Raw genomic sequence first — 17,535 nt, 5'->3', positions numbered from 1 at the left:
TTGAAACAAATATTCTTACAGTCGAAAATAAGCAATTGAGGTAGGACCAAAGGATTGAAGCACATATTGATTGTATAACTGATGACAATGGTAATTAAAAAAAAAATCAACCCCATAACTCTTTCCTTAAAAAGTTAGTTAAAATTGTCAGAGATAGGAGTCTGACAGATCTCAGTAGCTATTTTGTCAGTGTATCATGCTACACTTTATTGGAAGATTTGTCCTGACAGTTAATACAGATAAGGCATTATATCTTTATTGGAAGGTTTTAATAAAAGGAAAATAACTTGTCAAATTAAGTGATTCAGCATTCCGTCTTAAAAAAGCAAATGGTACCATCCATACAAATATACCTTCTTTCTGGTTACTCATTTTGACTACTGGGATTGTTATTTAATGTTCAATATTTTGCTCAAAGGATGAGATTCTGACAAAAATTGGTAAAAAAAATTGTCTCCAGATATGTCAGGCATGAAAAGGTCAAGATGGGATCGCAAGATGAAAGAAAAGCCTCTGACAACATTTAGTGAAAGACAGGATCTAAGCCAAGGAGCTGAACCTAATGCTCCACAAGGTTGAATTATGATAATCAGCAATTGGGTCCAAAATTGTTGCTTTTTAAAATATATTTTTACTAAAAATTGATTTTTAAATATTACAACAAATACAAAATAATAGAATTCACAACAATACAAATGTAAAAATCCCAAACTGCCCTCATGTACAAATGTATAAATATAAAATCCCCAGATACTTAACTAAATAAATAATAACTAACAGTGAACTAATAAATAACAATAATACAGCTCAGCCAAACAAAACACTAGCTCTCGAATATCAAGAACATTAATTTTCACCTATTCATACGTTCGCAGGTCACCATCTCTGGATATTGGACTCTTAAAGCACAATTGTTATTGAGCTTTATAATGCTAAATAAAAGCCTGTATTAGTGTGGCAGACAAATCTGTGTCCAGATATTCCAAAAAGGGCCGCCATGTCTTATAGAAATTCTCAGTTTTGAGGTGTACCATACTTGTGAGAAAATCCAAGGGAATATGCCACCAACCCGACAGCCGGGGGGGGGGGGGGGGGGGGGAGATTTGGATACTCAACCTAACAACATATTCTTTCTTGTGCAGAATGTGAGGATATTGAAAAGTTGTTTTCTTATGTGCTTCTTTATTGCTGGAACAGCACAGCAGGTCAGGCAGCATCCAGGGAACAGGAGATTCGACGTTTCGGGCACAGGCCCTTCTTCAGGAATCCTTCTTCAGGCCCTTCTTCAGGATTCCTGAAGAAGGGCCTGTGCCCGAAACGTCGAATCTCCTGTTCCCTGGATGCTGCCTGACCTGCTGTGCTGTTCCAGCAATAAAGTTTCAACTTTGATCTCCAGCATCTGCAGACCTCACTTTCTCCTTCTTATGTGCTTCTACAGGGAATATACTGGGCAGGCCAAGAAGAAGAGGGGTTGGGCCCTTCTCCATCCTAACACCCAAAATGCCTCCACTGCGCCCGCCACAGCGCTCAAGTATGTTTGAAGCCTATCACAGGACCAGAGACAATGGGTCAGAGTGCCTGTACCAACCTTACACCTGGGACGTGTTGAAGATACTCCTGGTCTAAATTTTGACAAACTATCCAGAACCAAGTGGACCCTGTGGAGAATCTTCTACTGTAAAGCATGGGTCCAAGTGAAAACTGACATCCCAGAACCCAATTTCTCATACCGCTGCCAATACTGCAGCCAGGGCATTTAAATACCTGAACCAGGCACAAATTGCCTGTAGATAGGCATCTAGCCTTCCCAACCAGTTTCTCTCCTCCTAGCTAGAGCCGCACCGCAAACACAAGCAGAAAAGAAAGAAAATACACCTTGAAGTAACAATGTGAACAAAGAATATTTGGGAAAAAAAAGGGTAAGTGCCGCATGCTTCCTTTGGTATAACTTAGAAATTGAAAGTGCACATCCCAACCGCCCCCGACCATAGTTTAGGCCAGATTATTACCAATAAAAAAAGAAAGCCCTGACCAGACTTCCTCTTTTTTTTTAAAAGAGAAACACAGACATACCCAAGCAACACTACTATTTGTACAGATTAAATTGTTCAGATTAAGTTAATTTGTCCACAAAGTCTCTTCCCTTCTCCAATGTGTCAAACAGATGTACAAATCCATCTAAGGTGATGCGATGCACCACCGGATACCTCAGGGTACTGGATCCTGAGCTCCCTCAGTCATCCCTAGAGCAGTCATAGGATTTTCTTTTCGGGATCACCGCCAGTGAGAAGTCCTGGAAGAACATGATCTTAGTGCCCTCATAAACTAGGGCCTTTGGATCCTTCCCCAGGATTCTGGAAGCTTCCATGATTTCCTCCTCATCTCTATAAGTGATGAAACCACACCAAGATAGTATGATGATGTTGGTCCAGACCTGACCTCTGCACCATGACCCGGTGAGCCCTCTCAATCTTCAAGCATCTCATTCCAGCTTCCAAGTTAAGGAATTTTGGCAACCAGTCCTCAATAAATTCCACTTAGCTTCCTAACCCTCTGGCAGAGGGACGATCCAAATATTTTTTCTCTTGCCCCAGTCCTGGAGATATTTAACCTGGTCAAGCAAATTTCGCACCTGTTTCTCCAGGGCCTGGATCCTATCCTTGGAGGAACCAGTATCAGCTTCCACCACTGTGACTCTGTGTTCTACCTCATCTGTCCTCTTTTCCAGGTCTCTCAGCTGCTGTTCCAGCTTCTGCAGCATGATAGAGATCGGGGCCAGCTTCTCCTCTATCTGCTTGCCCAACATCTCGTGAAATTTCACAAGTTCCTTCACCCAGGCCTGGTAAGAAATCGAGTCAGAGGATCCTGCAGCCTGTGCCGTGAGCCCTGCCTTGGACGTACCTCCTCCCCTCTTTGGCATCCCTGGACGGCGAAAACCAAGGTAAGATGCTCTCTGACAGTTTCTTGGGACTGCATGACCTTTCCAGAGTGCCAGAATATCACGGTGGTCCAGGTAGAGCGGGCTAGGACCTTGTCCCGCTTGCAATGCGGTGCGGAGCTCTGCAAAGCTATCTTTCGAGATTGCTGCCATCTTGGATTCCCCCTCCCTCCCCCCCAAAATTGTTATTTTTAATCAACCTCTTTAGAGATGTTGTGGCACACTTGTCGAGCGGGTGGGACTTAAAACCAGGCCTCCAGCCTCAGAGGTAGGGAAACTACCACACCAGCAGAACAGCCTCTGGGTCCAAAACTGAATGCTAAGACCAGACTTCTATACAGGTGTATCTTATTATCAAAGCACACAATTAGCATCCTTTTTTTTGTTTCCCAGAAGGCCCAGGTTCAAATCCCACTTACTTCAGAGGTATGTAATGACATTGCTGAACAGGCTAATGAAATTTTTAAAAAAATTTAGCAATTGTTCCCATCTTTAGTGACCTGGGAGCCCTGAGGTACCAATCCATTCAACTCAAACTGCATAACAGTTTCATGGAGAAAAGAAAGCAGTAAATAAAACAATAATACAGGGCAAACTGAAGTTCCATTTTTAGGACTGGGTTGAGAAGGAACTTCTTCACCTAGAGGGTTGTGAATCTATGGAATTCCCTACCCAGTGAAGTGGTTGAGACTTCCTCAGTAAATGTTTTTAAAGCTATGATAAATAATTTTTTGAACAGTAAAGGTTTTAAGGCCTATGGTGAGAGGGCGGGTGAGTGGAGCTGAGTCCACGAAAATATCTTATTGAATGGCGGAGCAGGCTCGAAGGGCCAGATGGCCTACTCCTGCTCCTCGTTCTTATGTGTCATTGCAGGTTTTACTGTTTTTTCATTCTGGAATATCAAATATGATATTACAATATAAGCTGCCATTGACTACAGGGCAATTTCCACCCATTAATCCATGTTCTGCTGTTTGTTACACTCATTGCATCCTTAAAAGTTGATGTGTAAATGAAAGGTGTCTTTTGTATTTAACAATATACTGCATTTTAGCAAGCAAAAATGCTAACGGGACATCAATCCGCATTCTTTCCCATCTCACATGTCATGTCATATGCAATAGATCTTATACCATATCACAATTTGGCTCTTGCAACTGAGGGGAGGAAGTTAAAAATTTGTAGGTTCTTACCACAATCTCCTGAACATCCTTTGTACTGATCTTCTAAGTAGGATTTGCAGGAAGTCTCTATTGTTTTTAGTTTGCTCAGCTCCTTGAACTTGCTCAAAAATATCTGTTCTTCCTTTTGAGTGTGAGCAGCCAAAACCTCTTTGGTGAGGCCAAGTTTCTTGTATGGTTCCTTTTCCTGGCTCACAGAAGGCACAGCGGTGACCAGTGTAGTAGATGCCATGTTCTCCGCAGAGTCAGTAGTACCAAGCCCATCCTCCAACAGGATTTCTATCAAATTTACAGTTGTAGTTTTAAGAAAGCACAGCATTTTAGACCATTAAATGCATCAAAAAATAGATTTATAAAATTCATTCATGGGATGAGGATGTCGCTGCCTACGCCAACATTTATTGCCCATCCCGAATTGCCCAGAGGGCAGTTAAGAGTCAACCACATTGCTGTGGATCTGGAGTCACATGTAGGACTGACCAAGCAAAGATGGTAGTTTCTTTCCCTAAGGGACATTAGTGAACCTGATAAGTTTTTCCCGCCAATGGATTCATGGTCATCATTAGATTCTTAATTCCAGATTTTTACTGAACTCAAATTCCACCATTTGCCATGGCGGATTTGAATCCAGGTCCCCAGATTATTATCTGGGTCTCTGGACTAACAGCTCACTACGTCCTTGCCTCCCCGACTGCTCGATCACTGTCAGTGGACAAAGACTAGGTTGCTGCGAACTCACATAGGTTTTGTGTGATGTTTTCACTATTCTGTTAGATATTGTTAGTCAGGATTGCAACAATTAAATCAGTATTGCTGGGCTGGGTCCAGAGGAAGAAGAAACATCTTTGTTACATATTGTGCATGTGTGTGGACGTGATTATGTAACAACACAGCTATGGTGGCTTTTAATAGCTAAAAGCTTCAGTACTACATGATGTATACCCAGTTTTCAACATGGGTAGAACTGCCACTGAGAAAGAATTTGTGCTTTTAGAAGGGGAAGCAAATGAAAGACAAATAAGCTTAATATTACAATAAAAACTTGCATTTACCTAACACCTTCAACAGAATAAAGGATTCAGAAAGATATTTTTCAAAAAAAATGATTATCAATTAAATCAAGAAATTGTAAACTGATGATTGTTAGAGTATTACACCGTAGAACCAAAATGTTTTCTAGAAAAATGATGCTTAACAAGTTGAGGCTGCATTTTTTAAGTTGATAAGAGTTGAAACAGTTTTAAAGAACTTTGTTTTAAAAGTAATATATTTTAATTAAGATTCACAGTTAGGTATAGTTAAATTGTCACCTCTAGAGTTTAAAGGATGTTACACCTTTTTTCCATTTTTTGAACTTTGTTTACTGAATATGGTGGTGGTTAAGGTAATTGGGGTGGGGGGGGGGGGGGCAAACAGCTGATATTTAAATATCGCCATTAATGTAGTAAACCACAGAATTTCATAGACGTATTACAAAAATTTAATACTGAGTCATGTAGGGGTATTAAGACAGATGATCCAAAACATTATCAAAGTTTTACATTGCACTTTAAAGGAAGGATTGGGGCGTTTTAAAATTTCAGGCCACCCTAACTAAAAAAACTTGCTGCTGATGGTGGAGCAATGAAACAAAAGGGAATGCACAAAATGATCAAACTGAGATCACAGAGGGCTGTTGGGCTGGAGTATATTGCAGCGTAAGGAGAGCAGAGTCCACGTAGGAGCTAGAAAGGCTGAGCTAACATAGTTATTTAACATGAAACATCTGAAATAGGTTGTTAAATGCGTCTCTAATAATGCTGCATTAATGTAGTGTGTGCTTAGCAATTCTGACAGATAGATGCACAAGGTTATACATTTCAGTTTAAGGAAGAAGGCATTCTTTACGTTCAGAACAAACAGTTTAAAAACAAAACCGTTTTAACATTACATGATTAGACAACTTTCTACACAGAGGGGTTAATTATGGCTTGGATTGATAAAGAAGCAAGAGCTTCACAGCATACAACTGTCCTTGATTTTCATTCCACTGAACTCAGAAGTATAAATGCTGACTGATCGGAGGTCACACAAATCAAATGTACTTCCTCATATGCACAGAATGTTCTTCCACATAAATATAAAAAAAACTAAATATTAATTTGGAAGCATATTATCCAAACAGTCATTTTATAGTTCTACTGATGTATAATACCTGCATCTGCTTGTAGTTTCTTGTCTCCCACGTGGACAATAGTACTGCTGTAACTGCACTGGCTGGTGACACTTGCCGCCTTTCTTGGTAAGGAGAGTGGTGTTAAGGGAGTGCCAACAACCGTTCCGGTGGAGACCTCCTTTGCAACTTTAAAAGGAACTCGGACAGACTGTTGCGGTAATGGTGGTGCCTCTGTCAAATGAGCAAGAGAATTCATTATATTCCTGATGAAGGGATTTTGCCTGAAACATCAACTTTCCTGCTCCTCGGATGCTGCCTGACCTGCTGTGCTTTTCCAGCACTACTCTAATCCTGAATTCATTATGTACATTATTATGTACATATTCATCATTATAATGTTATTTATTCCTATTTGTCATCTACATTACAGGACAAAAACCATGGTGAAGTATTCAACAGCTTAAGTTTCTAAATGTGCATCTTTCTATTTACAATTTTAAATTAAGAATGCACATTTTGCATTGTTGTTTCCAGTAGCTAATAATTTCAAGGAAATTACATCTCAGGTCAAGTAATTATATTTTGCTTGTGCCAGATTACCATTGTGGAACAAACTCTTTATTTTACTGCTGTGAAAGGAATCATGAAAGTAAGGACTTGTCATACAGAAAGCAAAAGAAAATGCTGGGTATCTACAGTAATTATGCATACAGAGACTTCATGTACAATCAATCATCCTTGCTTATTAAACTGTTTACTGTTCAGTCAGAAATATTAACTTATGCCAGAACTTCTCTATTTTGTCAGGTTATTTTCAGAAAAATATTTCAAAGTCCCCTTTGTCAAAGTCAAAATAGCATGAAATACCTTTAGAAACCTGTATGTTATTTTTTTCTTTATCATCATCAGATGCTGATGAGGATTCACATTTCCTTTTCACAGTGCTTGGAATATTGTAGCTGTCCAAATACCTGCAAAATACCAGAGGCAGAAATTAACTAAACTATAGGAAGTAAAAAGGATCATTTTGATTTATATTGGACTCCACAACCACATCTTTAAATAATCTGTTAATACCATATAACTGGCCACAAAATAAAGTGTATAACGATTACTGTGAAATTTCATAGAACTGCTTGATCGATGAAGGAACAACTACATTTTAATAGGTTTTCAAGCATGATTCCATCTCTTGAACATAATCTGTGCTTAGCTCTGAAGAATGCAGCACTGTCAGAAATGATGTGTTTCAGATGATATAATAAAAGAAATAGAAGTACAGAATGATGGAAATATTCAGCAGGTCAGATAGCATTGGAGACAAAGACACCAACAGGTGCTACCTGACCTACAAAGTACTTCCAGCATTCTGTGTTCTTATTATACATTTCCAGCCACCTGCAGCGATTCACTTTTGTGTTAATGTTAAATGGAACTCCAAAGAACAGAGAGAAATCTTCCAGTGTCCTTGTAGGCCATTATTCCTTAGCCAACACCAACAAATCAAAACAACAGGAGAGATGACAGTGCTCACTGCTGCCAGGACATTGCAACGTCCACACCGCTGGCAGCAATTATTAAGCACCAGCTGCACAGCACATCACACAGTAGTCTTGTCTACAATCCCAAAGGAAATGACAGTGAGAGAAGCCAGTTCGATCAGAGACATGGAGTAGCTACTTGATTGGGTTTGGAAATGAGGAAGACGGTATCAGGGCCATAAGGCTCCTCACCCCACATGAAGATATTGGATTTGGCAAAAGGAGAGCTCAACTGCTTATGTGGAGTCATGGACACCTCAGATAAGCTTTAGTAAGCTGTGCTGCACTACTTTCTTGTTAACTTCAAAGTTCACTCATTCTTAAACTGAATACGTTTAGTAGTCTCTTACACAATTATTTCCCTCCATCGTCTTATGTAGTACAAGCAGCAGTGAACCTCTGCCCCAGGGAGGTCAGCACCAGACATCTCAGCCCTACCTTTACCTCTGCCTCTCAAGTGGCAGGTCTTCAACCTTCAGAAGATGCATGAGCAAGACTCTCAACTATATCCTGTACCAGCTCAGAGGTTTCCACCTACTGACAGTCTACATAGATTAGACTTGGGAACACAATCAGGTGAGTACATCACTGACCGGTCTCCACTGCTAGTTAAGAAAGGAACGCCCCAGTCCCCTATACTCAAGAGGATTGCTGGAGATAGGCACTTGCTCAGCTCTATGGAAAAGACGATACTGTGGTCTTGGCCACTAACTGCTTTGTCAAAATGCATAAACAGGCATAGGGACAACAGCAGTTGGGTAAACTGGATCAAAGGAGTCTACCAACTTTCAGTTCCATGCTGACTCTAGATTGCATGTGTCTGGCTGCCTACTGCAATAGAGATCCAGACCCTCTGGGTCACACTTGGCATTTACCAGATATGCTCACAGACCTACATTCTATCGCTCCAATCATAGGTGCTAAGCATCAATGACAAGGCTACAGAGTGATGGGGGAATTTAAACTCACTTGAAGATGCCCCTTTCTCTCAGGGTATCAGTGGACACTCACTGGGAGGGGGAACCATATACAGCTTCCTCTCAGGATGCTCTCAGAGGTGCCCAGCCCCTCCATCACTCCTTGCCTGTGATGCTGAGGAGGGTGAGTCTGTGTCTGGCAGGGCACTCCCAGCAGACATAAACCACAAAGTTAAAAATCACACAACACCAGGTTAGAGTCCAACAGGTTTAAATGGAAGCACTAGCTTTTGGAGCGTCACTTCTTCATCAGATGGTTGTGGACAACCACCTGATGGAGCGCCACTCCGAAAGCTAGTGCTTCCAGTTAAACCTGTTGGACTATAGCCTGGTGTTGTGAGATTTTTAACTTTGCACACCTCAGTCCAACACTGGCATCTCCAAATCATAAACTACACAAGTCTTTCATGCTGCAAAGCTGGTCCCTTCCACTTTAGCTGTGGATACTGGGACTGTCTCGTGGGAAGGAAAGAAAGAAAAAGCACCTTCAGGCATCCTAAGGATTAAAAGGTCTTTCACTGCAGATACTATTAGACTTTACGATTCTTGAACTGTGACATTGCTGTCGGAGGAGCACCTAGGGACAAGTTATCATAATGCTATTCATTTAAGTAATTATGGAAAAGGATAGAACTGATCAAAAAGTTAAAGTTCGAAACTGGAATAAGGCCAATTTTGATGGTATTAGGTAAGAACTTTCAAAAGTTGATTGGGAGAGGCTATTCTCAGGTAAAAGGACAATTCGGAAGTGAGATGAAAATGAGATGAGAATTCAGAGACAGTATGTTCCTGTTAGGGTGAAGAGCAAGGTTGGTAGGTGTAGGGAATGCTGGACATCTAGAAAAATTGAGGCTCTGATCGAGAAAATGGTGTAGACAGCTGGGATCAGGTGAATCCCTAGAGGAGTATAAGGGCAGTAGGAGTATACTTAAGAAGGAAATCAGGAGGGCAAAAAGGGGACATGAGATAGCTTTGGCAAACAGAGTTAAGGAGAATCCAAAGAGATTCTCTAAACACCCAATGGGCAAAAGTGTAACTACACAGAAATAAAGATCAATGTGGCCGTCTATGTGTGGAACCTCAGGAGATACGTGAGATATCAAACAAATATGTCACACCAGTATTTCCTGTGAAGGAGGTCATGGAAACTAGGGAACTTGGAGAAATAAACAGTGATGTCTTGAGTTAATATTACAGAATAGGAGGGGCTGGAACTCCTAAAATGTATAAATCCACAGGACTTCATTAGGTGTTTCCCAGATCTTTGTGGAAAGCTGGTGAAGAGACAAACTTGATTGAATTTTTTTGACAAGATGACAACGAAGATTGATGAAGGCAAAGTGGTAATCATTGCCTATATGAACTTCAGCAGCATTCATCAAGGTTTTGTATGGTAGACTGGTTAGTAAGGTCAGGTCACATGATATCCAGGGAGAGCTAGCCAATTGGATACAAAATTGGTTTGAAAATAGGAGACAGTGTGGTGGTTGAGGGTTGCCTTTCAGAATGAAGACCTGTGACCAGCAGTGTGTCACTATGATCAGTGCTGGGTCCACTGCTTTTCACAATTTATATAAATGAGTTGGATGTGAATATAGGAAGTATGGTTATGAAGTTTGCAGATGATACCTAAATAGATGGTGTAGTGGACAATGAAGAACATTACCTCAGAGTACATTGGGACCTTGATCAGATGGGCAAAGGAGTGGCAGATAGTCTTTAATTTAGAGGAATGTGAGGTGTTACATTTTGGTAAGGCAAACCAGGGCAGGACTTATGCACTTAATGGTAGGGCCCTGGGGAGCGTTTCCAAAGAGATCTCATAGGTGCTTGAAAGTAGATTTGCAGGTAGACTGGGTGGTGAAGATGATGTTTGGCACCCTTGCCTTCATTGGTTAGAACACTGAGCATATGGTTGGAATGTTGTGTTGCGGCTGTACAAGACACCGATGAGGCCATTTTTAGTATACAATTATGGTTATCCTTCTATTGTAAGGATGGTGTTAAAATTGAGAGAGTGCAGGCAAAATTTAAATGGGTGTTGCCAGTACTGGAGGGCTTGAGTTATGGGGAGAGATTGCATAGGCTGGGACTTTTTCCTTTAGAGAGTTAAAGACTGAGATGTTATCTTAAAGAAGTTTCTAAAATCATTAGGGGCATGGATATGGTAAATAGCCAAGGTCTTTTTCCTAGGATGGAAAGCATAGTTTTAAGGTGAGGGGAGAAAGATTTGAAAAGGATCTGAGGGTTAACTTTTCAGGCAGAGGGTGGTGCATCAATGGAACAAGCTGCCAGAGGAATTGGTGGAGGCGGGTACAATTACAACATTTGAAAGGGACCTGGATGGGTATATGGATAGGAAGGGTTTAGAAGGATATGGGCCAAATGCTAGAAAATGGGACTAAGTCAGATTGGGGTGTCTGATCAGAGGGGACGAATTGGACCAAAGGGTCTGTTTCCATGCTGTATGACTCAATGTTGGCTGCAGCCAAGGTATTACATTTTAAAGCGGAAAACTGTGAGGCTAAAACAATGTTTAGGGATTGTGCTTGGGCCTGGCTCCTACACAAATTTTCCACATTAATGCCCACCTTCTGAGTGAATGAGTGGAATCAGCAATGATTCCACATATTTCTGGAGCTATCAAGGGAATGCACTGTCATTCATGGGTGGCAGGTATACAATAAGCCGATCACACGTTGCCACTCCCTCACAGCACAATTTCTGTTGAGAAAAGTTGCATAAACTGCTGCTTCTTTCATGGTAATTGCCATCCCACATTTCAGGTCAATTTAGTTGGCTACACAAATTCTGAAACATTGAAGGCTAACCAATGACGCAAGGGTCAAGAGGTAGTGCCTCAGGGCTGCTTTCAATCTGCTGCTTATCATAAGGATGAACATCTGAAGATTTCTGTTGACTCCCTATTTTGACTGCATCCTGTATGTTCCCTCTTGTTTTTTATTAAATCCCCAGTCATGAAGGGAACAGTATGGCACAATAATGCAGGACCTTTCTAGGGTATACTGCAAGGTTCTGCCAAAACAGTTCTGGCAACGAAGCTCCATCTTAAGGATGGTCTGGTCTAAAATAGTGTATGTGTGGGCAGCATTATGTCCTCATTCTGTATCAGTTGCAGGGTTTCGTGAAGGTGTCACCAGGCATATTTGGAGGGGATATCCTTTGTCTCCTAGAACAAATAGCCACAGGATCATAGAAGGAGGCAGGAAGCTAAAGATTTCACCCATATGCATATATCATTGCAACTCCTAGTGCAGACATCCAAAATCTGGAATCGATGATCACAGATAAATTTGAACATTAATGGATTGGAAACCATTTCTGTTGACAAACTCTGCAGGCTGGTAACAGGTGCTCTCAAAGCAGAAGCCATTGGGTGTTCCTGTGAGAAAGGCAACACCATTTCAATATGGTACTTCTGAGCTCCCACATCAATCACAATGGAGTGTCATTTTATTCCCTGACACAGTATGCCATGGAGGTTTCCCAAAGAGGCCAGTGTCAAGACTTGGTAAAAGAGCTCTGAAGTATGTCAACTTATCCACATGTATGTCATGAACCCAAGTGTTCACAAACACTGGGGGAAATAAAATTTAGGTATAAATCCACTGTGATATCTGATAACCCCTTCTCCAAAAAGCCAACTTTGACCATCTTAGTCCAGGTCCTTGCATATTTACAGTTCAATGTGCAAATGTGGAAGTTCTAAAGTATTTTCTTCCAGTGTCAGGTGTGAAAAGTGAATCTCAAATGGCAAACCCAGGTGAGACATTTAAGTTAGCATCTGAATAGATTTGCTTATCTGACATGATAAGGAGTCTATTAGTGCGAATGATGTCATTGTCATGATTGCTCGAGGTCATAATTTTTATGTTTGTTGTTGGAAGACAAATTACTTGCCAGTTAACTGTAATTTGAAGCCAGATGGGTTGCACTACTGAATCAGTGGGGACATGATTAGTAAAATTGTCTACAGCAGGGCTTCGGAATATTATACTCCATTTATGAAGAGGGAAACAGTAGCTTGTAACTTATTTGTACCACTTAGGTCTCATTATTGTGCCATTAACTGGATTGAAGGCAGCAAGGTTTCAACTTTGGTGTCCTTGTGAGCGATTTCCAGACTCTACCTAAGATACACAATTCCTTCCTGTTGCCATCTTAGTATTCCTGATAACCTTTCAGCCTCCTAACTTTTCTGATCATCCCTTTATAAAATTGATAAGGTTCCCAGTTTATCCTCCAGCCCATGGCTTTGTGAATTGCCATGCCCTTATTGTCTGTAATGCTCCTCAAGCAGAGTCCAGAGTGATTGTGACACATGAAACATCCAACTCCTGGAGCTCCCTGGCTCCATGAAATCACACCCTTCTATCTTGAATTGCTCTCTTTCAATGTATTTAGTCCCTCAGCAACCCAGCTGAATGAACCCCACCTCAAAACATGAGCTTCACACTTTCCTCAAAAATCAATTGGCTGCCCCTGTGGTAAGCCTCCTGGCTATTAAAGTCCAAACCCTCAGAACCCTCAGCCTTCTGCCAACTGACGTGGCAGGACGCTCTGATTGATCATGATCCAATCCTCAGACCAAGGTCTCCACAACAGCCGAATGACTCAACTCTAATTCCACGATTGGCTGCACTTGGCCTGCACGACTGATCTACATGCAACTCTGGACTCTGGTAGATCAAACACTTGATCAATAATGGCCAACTTCCTGGACTGCAATCGTACAAGACCCTTGATCATCAGTAGAAGCACTCGCGGACTGACCAAAGTCCTACTCCCCTTTTACCATGTGCTTGAAGCATATGCTGTGTATTTGTCACTTAAGCAGCTGAGGTGATTTGCATGGTGCCACATAGTGGCATGCTCAACCCATGAGTATTAAGTCTTCCACATTGTGATAAGCTGCCGGCCTCTTCCGCCACACTAAAAAACAACGCAAGCCATAGAGGATGACAGCCTGCAACTTTGCACTGAAGAGCTTATGTGCTGAAAAACACATAAGCCATAGAACCTCAAAGTAAGTGCAAAGCAAGAGAGTATTAAAAATGTAAGTCAAGTCCTAAAATGTGTCTTGTTTAGATGCATGAAATGCGTGGCCCCCTGCACAGAGCAACCTAGCAGAAACGTGTAAGTCAGTCACAATTGTCCTGGAGTGAAGTTCTGAGTGAGATTTGGTCCAAATGCACTCATGACAACATGGTGTGGCTGCTGGTTTGCTAGGATGTCAACTTGTGTGGACAGAGGGTGGTGGAGGATACTGTTCATGGAGTATGCAGCAATATTGTGGCGGAGACAAAGTTGGAAGAAGTCCTGAGAAGCAAATGATGAGCTGCTGCTGCTGCCAGGTATCTTTGACTTTCATGTAAGAAATTTCTCAGGGAAGAAGAGAATTGGAAGCTGCATAGAAATAGAGAGAGTTCAGTTAATAAAGAGATGCAAATGCATGGAAATAATATAGCCACCATTCATTACCAAGATTCTGACTTTGCCATTTACAGGGAAAATCAGACAAACCTTTCTTGATTTTGATGTTCTGAATTTTGTATTTTCACCATATTTTGTCAACTTCTTTGCTACTGGCCAAACCAATCACGGGAACAGAAGACCTACCCATTGAAAATTTGACTCATAATACATCATTACAACAAAACATTACTTTTATAAAGAATGAGGTCAGTATGCTTCGAATGAAATTAAATCACATCATCAACAGATTTTTAAACGTATTCTTTTGTCAGTAATGCTCCATGATATAAAATTACTTTGCTTACATTTGTGACGACTTTATTCATATGTAATTGATCATTTAATGATATCCAGGATTTGTTATTGCATTTCTCTGCAACTTGCACAGCATAGGTTTGTTTGACTTGTCCATTTCTAACAGTGTGTTTCTTCAAAGCACAAAAATCAGCTACAATAGCCCTCCAAAAAGGAGCCAGGACCTGCATTACTGTGGGAGCAAAAGCAGGATCTCACTCACCTTATTACACTGTCCAAGCAGTTTATTTGCTGATAACAATATACTGGCTGCTCCTTGCATCTTGAATCATCCAACAGCATGTTTTTTACGGCACTGCTGGGTGCAGCACCCTTGGATGAACTGGCTTTAAAGTCTTTGCTCTGGCCACAAGTTTCTCTTTGTTGTGTTACTGCAAAATATATGTACTTTTAGAATTAGAACAAGCCGTTTCCAACATGCAGTTTAAAAATAAACTTTAAAATAGCCACACAGTCACTGACCTAAAAGTGATTATCATCCTAGAAACTGGATCTTAACATAACTGGGTTTAGTTTCTAACATTACTGGGTTTAGTTTCTAACATTACTGGGTTTAGTTTTAGCAAAATACTCAAAGGAAAAAAAAAGCGACACCACTTTCCAGGGACTTAAGAAGTTCTAAATAAATGAGTTAACAAATATTACATAAATCTCTTTATGCTTCTGCACGTTAAAAAGTGCACTTAAACTGTGTTTGAAGATGCTCACTAGCACTTTCACAGTACAGTTGATATGTGCTATGCAAACATTTGCGATGTTTCCAAGTATAAACACAAGAATAAGGAGCAGGACTGGGCCACTGACCCTCATGTCTGCTATCATACAAAGCTAGTCCCTTTTTTTTCAAAAAAGCTGTTTCTTTTCTCAAGGATTCCGTGTCTTTAGTTTTTTTCAGAAGGGTCATAAATACCTCTTGGCTCTGAGATGACTAGTTTGGTACAGAGATGATAAAGGATTTTGAGAGACCTTTTGTTTATATGCAAACAGATGAGACTTCAGGCCAAAGTGGTCATGATTAGAAGTGACTTGTATAATGAAAGGGGAATGGTCAGCTCTCAAGCTGAGCGATTCAGTCCAGAACTAGTTAGGAGTTCAGCTGTGTAGAAATAGACTCTCTCTCTCCTTCTGCCCTTCTAACTTCAACCTGTAAACATCTGTTCTATTTTTACTGTTTTTTTTAAAAGGGGGTTTGCTTATTGGGACTGTTATGTATATTCAGAACAATATAATTAAGTCTAGTTTGGATAGATTGAGTTCTATAGGGATTCTTTGTTCTGTTCTTAGTGTTTCATTGCATAATTTTGAGAACACATTTTTGTCTGTTTTAAAACCTAGTAGTCAGCCTCGCTAACTTACTCAGAGTAATTTTCACTGTACACTTACCAAAACAAATTACAAAGTTATGGTCTGAGCTGCCTGCTTTAAGAATGTTTTGAGTGGTCTGGCCTATTCAGTAACAGACTTGGGGGCTCGCCCATGATTTTAAACTGCGAGTGGTAGGTGCTAGTGTCTTTATTTTGGGTGTTAGTTTAGTTGGGTAGACAAAGCTTGGGATAGTAATGACTCTTTCTGTCACCAAACGTTTTCTGGAAGTGGATGTGGTGACTTTGGAAGGATTGCAAAAGTGAATAAGACCAAGCTGCAGGAAATAGCAGATCAACTGGGATTGGAAATGCCTGCTTCTGTGAGGACAGGAGAGATAATTACAGCAGTAGCTTAAGATTTAAACTTGCCGGAAAGATCATCAGAATCTATAGAGATGGCAAGAATTCAATTGCAAATAAAGCAGCTTGAGTTTGAGGTGAGAGATCAGGAAAGGGCAGCAGAAATGAAACACAGTCTGAGTTATGATTAAAAGCAGAAGAGAGAGAAAAAGAGCAGCAGAAGAGAAAGAAAAAGAGAGTGTGTTTGAACTTCAGAAACTGACATTTAAAAAGGAAAGTCGGCTCAAAAGGCTGGAGGTAAAGGCTGAAGGTAACCTTAGCGAGGAAGTAGTGTGAACTCATGTGGAAGAGCAGAGTTAAAATGGCAAGGTCAGCAGCTGAAGTGGCTGATGATAATGAGCTGGTCCATAAAACCTGGTTTGGCTTCCAGAATCAATTTCAGTCCATGAGGTAGAGCAGGGGCAAAGAGAAATCCTCATGTGGAAAGGGAAAGGTAGATCTCAGTGAAGATCATAAGGATATCTCACCACAGGATAAAAATGAAACCCTTGAGGGGGAACAAAGAAGTTAAAAAGCTCTGATGTTTTCATTACAATAAAGTGGGCCACATGAAATCAGTGTCGGTGTGCTAGGAGAAAGCCAAATGTAGGAAAACTGGACAAGCCTGGAAATTTTGTTGGACAAGTAACAAAAAGCACAAGGGATGATTAAGGAAGAAATGCCAGATCTGCTCAAAAAATATACATGCAAGGGCAAAGTTCACATAGGCCTGGAGTAATAGGTAAAGAGATTACAATATTGAGGAACACAGGATCCTCTCAGTCGGTAATGCTGTGAGATGAGGAGATATGTACTCCTGAGGGACTATTGCCAGAAAAGTTACTGTTAACAGGAATACGTATCTCCTCATCTCCCAGCATTACCGACTGAGAGGATACTGTGTTCCTCAATATTGTAATCTCTTTACCTATGACTCCAGGCCTATGTGAACTTTGCCCTTGCATGTATATTTTTTAAGCAGATCTGGCATTTCCTCCATAATCAATCTCTGATCATCTTGGACACTCTGAGGCAGTTGTCTAACTTCCCTTGTGCTTTTTGTTACTTGTCCAATAAAATTTCCAGGCTTGTCCAGTTTTTTCTTACATGTAGCTTTCCCCTAGCTCACCAACACTGATTTTATGTGGGCCACTTTATTACAATGAAAACACCAGAGCTTTTTAACTTCTTTTAACCTCCATTACATCCACAATGTTAAGTCAGAACAA

At 40.8% G+C, this 17,535-nt stretch overlaps 1 protein-coding gene and 1 pseudogene across 4 annotated transcripts in view; both read right to left on the bottom strand.

Moving 5' to 3' along the window:
• LOC148148332 (uncharacterized) overlaps positions 1–17,535 on the bottom strand; it is a 107,746-nt pseudogene that overhangs the window by 30,837 nt on the left and 59,374 nt on the right.
• The window catches only part of LOC122555832 (period circadian protein homolog 2), a 92,378-nt gene that overhangs the window by 23,253 nt on the left and 51,590 nt on the right, over positions 1–17,535 (bottom strand). For all 4 annotated transcript variants that reach the window (XM_087993702.1, XM_043702013.2, XM_043702010.2 and 1 more), the window contains 4 exons: positions 14,806–14,974; positions 7,142–7,245; positions 6,314–6,505; positions 4,132–4,398 (listed from right to left, as the gene is read on the bottom strand). In XM_087993702.1, the coding sequence (XP_087849828.1) occupies positions 4,132–4,398; positions 6,314–6,505; positions 7,142–7,245; positions 14,806–14,974 (732 nt within the window). The remainder of the gene's footprint in view (positions 1–4,131; positions 4,399–6,313; positions 6,506–7,141; positions 7,246–14,805; positions 14,975–17,535) is intronic.

This window comes from Chiloscyllium plagiosum, unplaced genomic scaffold (genome assembly GCF_037043375.1).
Source record: "Chiloscyllium plagiosum isolate Xiang-an unplaced genomic scaffold, Cpla_swu_hap1 HiC_scaffold_13, whole genome shotgun sequence".
Taxonomy (NCBI): domain Eukaryota; kingdom Metazoa; phylum Chordata; class Chondrichthyes; order Orectolobiformes; family Hemiscylliidae; genus Chiloscyllium; species Chiloscyllium plagiosum.
This window is presented reverse-complemented; position numbering and strand designations above follow the sequence as displayed.